A 5,666-nucleotide genomic window follows, 5' to 3' on the forward strand; every position below is an offset into this window, starting at 1 on the left:
TAACACAGCATTGGTCAGCTACAAAATATAGCATTACATATGCTAGCTCTGTTAGCGTCATGTTGGCTACTCTGTTAGCCACTGCACTGAGCTACAATCAGCCTCCACAACAGACGAGAGGAAGGTTTTACTTATTTCTCTACGGGGCAGATACACACACATTCTGTGTGTGTGTGTGTGTGTGTGTGTGTGTGTGTGTGTGTGTGTGCGTGTGTGTGTGTGTGTGCGTGTGTGTGATGTAAACTGTGTGTCAGATCGGTTCGTCTCTGTGTGTCGAGGAAACTGACGTCAGTGATGTTGACATGAGGAGGCAGCCGGTGTGTACGCTGTGTAAACACACACACACACACACACACACACACACACACACACACACACACCTCCTGTGGACTCATTCATATTTCATCAGCTCTCTCTCTCTCCTCACTACACCTCTGTGTTCATCTCTCTCGGTCTTAAAAGGAGATTTTCTCGTTAATTAATCCTCGGGTTGCCATGGAGTTCTGCCATAATGAAGCATGTGAAGCATCAACACACACACAAACTTGATGACTGATATAAGAAACTAATCACTGATCAATTTTAGGATCATTTCACTGACCTGGAGTCAGTGAGAGATTTTAATTTAATGTATTTTCTGTCAAATCAACCGACCAGTGAACTCATCTCAGACTCAGAGAGATTTTTTAACCTCCAACCAACTGAAACATTAAAACCAATGAACTGACGAAGACGATCGACCTACTTTAGTTTTTTACTTCATGAAGAAGTGATGTTGTTAGTGTTTTATTTTGAAAATCTCACAGGAACATTAGTATTCTGAGTGAGTTCGAGGCAGAAGAAGGTGTTTGTGGCGCGTCTCTTTTCCCTTCGCTCGCCTACATCCTTTATCCTGCTGAGTGTGTGTGTGTGTGTGTGTGTGTGTTCAGGATGAGTCATTCACACACACACACACACACACACACACACCAGGATGAAAGGGTGTGGGCGATCGAAAGTGAAGACGGGGCGAGCGAGGACGTGCGAGGCTGACAGCGAGAGAGCAACATGAATGGACGCCCACTCTGTTTTATATTAAAGAAAATAGTTTGTCCCAGTTTCTGGAGAGGCGAGTGACTCACACACGTATCCCAGAATCCTCGGCTGACGTCCAGACAGCAGCCGACATCATCTTCTTAAAGGGCCACGCCGCACTTTCACCTGTTGACTCATTAAACTGAGAGACATTGAGTCTGTGAGTGAAGTCAGCACTCACCACACCATCTCATCGTTCATGATGTGAACTACGTTTCCCTCCTTCAGCAGAAATAAAGAACATTATTGTGGATTTCAGCTCGTCAGCAGCTCGTTTCCATAAATTCATTTTTTAATCCCAAAAGTTTAAATCAGTCTGCTGGAAGATACGACACATTCAGCAGTTCTTCATAATAAAGACACGAATTCTGCATGTTACATGGTTCTCCTGACCCACATTCAGCCCAACAACACTCTCACAGGCCGGCGGGCCAATCGGTGCGTTTAATTTCCCGTCCGGTCCAAATGAAATGTTGCTTCGTTTCACTGCGCCGCTTTTAATTAGAGGCTGTTCAACATTCACACACTGAAGGAAACATCTGTCAGCACTTTGTTCACCTGCAGCTGGTTTGCTAGTTAGTTAATAAACCCAGTTAGCTGGAACATTAATGCTACAAGTGGTGAGTAGATGGACAATATTCATCTGTAATGCTAACAGGTTTAAAGGAACCTCTATGCTACAGCAATGCCCATGCTAGCAAGTGTAGAATGACAACTACATATAATATCGTGTTAGCAGTAAACGTGTAATGCTAAGAAACTAACCAGTTAGCTGAAACACAGACACGGTTAGCAAGGCCTGCTAACTTGCTGGTTCTTGAATTCAGACGTGTTCAGGCATTTTTGTTATTCTTTATGTTTATTGGACAATAAATATTTTGGTGATGAAAGCCGACAGGATGCTGGATACAAAATTACACACAAAGGTAACAAACCACCTCCCAACCAACAAACCACATCAACAGAACTGCACCGTATTTACACCAGACTGCATTTACAAACAACCAGTTCAACAACAGTGACTTCTGCACTGATGAATTAAAAAGACAGATATTTACAGTTTACATACACATGATACTGTCACAGTGTCTCCACAGAGGATGAACTGTTCACATGAGCCTGATCATTTACAATATTCACACGTGTTTGTGTGTAAAATTGTTCATTTTCTTTATGGACTGTTGTATTGTTGCTCTTTCTCAGAGTGTCGTCAAGACCTTGTTTGAACCCCGGCGCCTTTCCCAGCCGCCTTCGCCTGCTCTTTCTTTACGTCTCTCCGGATGCTTCCGCCCACTTTCATCCCAAGATCCCTGATGTGGACTCTGACGTTGCTCAAGTTCCTTTGCCAGGCAGCGTCCATCTTTATGGTCTTAGCTCCTTGGCCTTGGTTGTCACTGGTGCCGCCTGCTCTCTTTGTTCCCTGGCACTCCCACATGTTAGCATCCACCGCCGGGCTGGTGAGCTCTGAATTCTTACTTCGCAGTTGCTGTGGTTCCCAAACACGACCCTCAGCTGAATCACCTGGGTTTGTGGAGTCCAAAACTCTGCCGGTCTTACTCCCTTGATTTTGTCTTTTCCATGTATTAGCATCCATTGTACCGTTAGTGTTTGCTGAATTAGCAGTGTTCTTATTTTGTATTTGTTGTGGTTCTGACTGGGCCGATTCTTCTTTGGTGTCAGAATTCACAGCACTCCTGCTTCGTAGTCGCAGTGGTTCCCATGTGGCAGCACCGACTGCCACGTCGGGCTTGACGGGAATGTTCCTAGTGGGTTTATTTCCATGCAGTTGTTGTTCCCAGTTCGATTTCGTGTCTGGATTAGCAGAACTAACGATCCCAGTTTCCTTACTTGGTTGCCGTTGCTGTTCCCACAAGCCAGAGACGATCTGAGAGTCTGTATTAGCAGAATTACTGATCCAAGTTTTCTTACTTTGATGTCTTTGCAGCTCCCACAAACTGGAGTTAATGTTAGAGTAGGAATTCACAGAATTAACACTCGTAATGTTCTTACTCAGTTGTCTTTGCCATTCCCCCAAGTTCGAGTCAATTTTAGAGTCCTGATCAACAGATTTAAAGATCGCGATATTCTTTCTTTGTTGTCTTTGTGGTTCCCACACTTTAGCATTCATCGTCATGTTTGACTTTGTAGGAATTGGAACTCCAGCATTTTTACTTACGAGCTGTTGTGGTTCCCACATGCTAGCATCTATTTTGGTTTCTATTTTAGCTGCCGGAGGAGAAAATCCCAGAGTTTTAGGTCCTTGGAATTGTCCAGAGTCTGAACTCTTGTTTTGCAATGTAACGTCCACTTCAGCACCAGCTTCTGTAGCCGCTTGGCTCTGAGGTTGTAATAATGGTGGAATACGTTGTGGTGGTCTTAGCAACAGTCTTTGAGATGGTGGTGGTCTTGGCGTCGGTGGTGGAGGAGGCGTTGGAGGTGGCGAACCTTCCAGAGAGTCCCAACGAGTGTCCACAAACTCAAGGGAAGAGCCGAGCATGCCGGCCAGCTCGGGGGTGGCCTCCACCAGCTCCAAAGGGTCCTTGACGTCTGGCCTGAAGGAGGCCAGCTCCTGCTCATCTGGACCTGTGAGGAGCTGCGACAGGGACGCCTGCCGGTAGAACTCATCCTCAGGGATAGACTGCACGTTGAGCTGCGGGAAGAGACGCCGAAAAGACCGTGACGTCATCCGCAGACGAGCAAGGACGTCGGAAAGGAGGAGCCAGTTCCTGAGGCTGGAGGAAAGAGAGAAGACAGGAGAGAGTTTTTACTGAATTTGGACATCTTGGTTATGTCTCTAAAGCACCAGTGGAAACAAGTGGAACCAACAGAGATCGACAGCATCTCAGCCAAAGAAACTGCACCTGAACACACCGCAGAGACTCCGGCTGACTGCATCCGGCTCGTGTGTTTTTTACTTGTGTGAGAAGTGTCAGTTAGTGGAACATGAGAACTCTGCACTGCAGGTAAACAAACCGCTGTCACCATGAAGCAGCCAGAGTGTCTGACAAAATGTTGTAAACAACAGTTTTCTCATACACTGAACAGCCAATCAGAGGGATTTCTCCCACTGATCGGCTCCACCACTGGTTCAACACGCTCACTGAGCCAGAAACCAACACTTGGACTTGTTGGGTTCTGGTGGTACTGCTTCCTTTTCTCCATGTGCTCCAGAACACGTGCAAAAATATGGACAGAGAACGAAAATCAGAGAGAAGTCGGACGGACAGTTTCTCTTATATACATTCTGCCTCGACATCAGTGGAGCTGTTACTGATTCACAATGTCTGTCAATGTGTGTGTGTGTGCGTGCGTGTGTGTGTGTGTCAAGGGCAAACACACACGCACACACACACAAGGCCACATGTTGCTTTAAAGCCAGTTGCTGCTGGAATGTTAAACAACCCAATGAAATGTGTGTGTGTGTGTGTGTGTGAGTGACTGTGTGTGTGTGTGTGTGTGTGTGACTGTGTGCGTGTGAGACTGTGTGTGTGAGACTGTGTGCGTGTGAGACTGTGTGTGTGTGTGTGTGTGTGTGTGTGTGTGTGTGACTGTGTGTGTGTGTGAGACTGTGTGTGTGTGTGTGTGTGACTGTGTGTGACTGTGTGTGTGTGTGTGTCGTGGCCTTGTACCCAGGAGGAGCCATTAATACTACATCAGACACGAGAGGAAAAAAAATGAGAGAGCGAGCGAGGAGGAGAAAGAGAGAGGAGGAGAACAGCGACAGGGGAGGAAGACGAAGTGGAAGCCAATTAGCTGCGTCGCCACGGCGATGCAACCCTCGTTAACGACCTCCCCGTCTGTCCTGCCTTTATCTATCTCTCTCTTTTTTTCTCTCCATCTCCTCCTCCGAGGATTTTTTTTCCTCTCTTGTTCACGTTACCCTTCATTCGCTCCCTCCTCCTCCTCCTCCTCCTCCTCCTCCTCCTCCTCCTCTCTTTTCTAAGCTGGCTTTCCACCACCTTAATTGGACTGTGTGTGAGTGAGTGTGAAAAAGAGGGAGATGTGTTAGAACAACACGGAGAAAGAACGTGTGAGTGTGAGGAGATGGTGTGAATGAGGGAAGCGTGTGTGCAGCGTCGTCTCTTCCTTTGCTTCGTTCAGCATCAACACACCTCGACCACTCGGTCCGACACCTCCAGCAGCTCTGTTGTTTCACTGTCTCCTGCTCCTTTTTCTTCACAACTAGCAAATATAATCGCTACTATTTTGCTCAACTAGCTAGCTGGCTATCATAAACCTGTTGAAGTTTAAGTAAAGACATGAAATGTCAGAGTTTCTGACTTGACCGTTGGACTTTTCTGTGTCGGAGGTTGTTTTCGTGTTTCCACTGAAGGCACCGTAAGACTCAGACTGTGTGTCCACATCTTGGCGACATCGAGGCTTCTGGCCGGATCTTTGGACTCTGTGTTTACATCAGTGATGCTCAGTGCTGATGTTCAGTCAGCTGGATGCTGGTCGTTCTCCAAACTGCTTCACGTGGAGATTTAATTTCATAAGATACTAAGAAATTAACAAAGTTTCTGTTGATTTATTTTCTCCTGACGAGTTGGTTACAGGGGTAACTCCCCCCACACACAAACAACCTGAACCGT

At 46.4% G+C, this 5,666-nt stretch overlaps 1 protein-coding gene across 1 annotated transcript in view; it reads right to left on the minus strand.

The window, feature by feature from the left end:
* Positions 1-1,914: 1,914 nt before the first annotated feature.
* Positions 1,915-5,666, minus strand: part of LOC119015530 (BCL-6 corepressor-like) — a 33,364-nt gene continuing 29,612 nt past the window's right edge. The window contains exon 13 of the mRNA XM_037091599.1: positions 1,915-3,806. Within this exon, the coding sequence (XP_036947494.1) occupies positions 2,285-3,806 (1,522 nt within the window). The 3' untranslated portion in view covers positions 1,915-2,284. The remainder of the gene's footprint in view (positions 3,807-5,666) is intronic.

The sequence above is a fragment of the Acanthopagrus latus genome, chromosome 24 (assembly GCF_904848185.1).
Source record: "Acanthopagrus latus isolate v.2019 chromosome 24, fAcaLat1.1, whole genome shotgun sequence".
In the NCBI taxonomy this organism is placed as follows: domain Eukaryota; kingdom Metazoa; phylum Chordata; class Actinopteri; order Spariformes; family Sparidae; genus Acanthopagrus; species Acanthopagrus latus.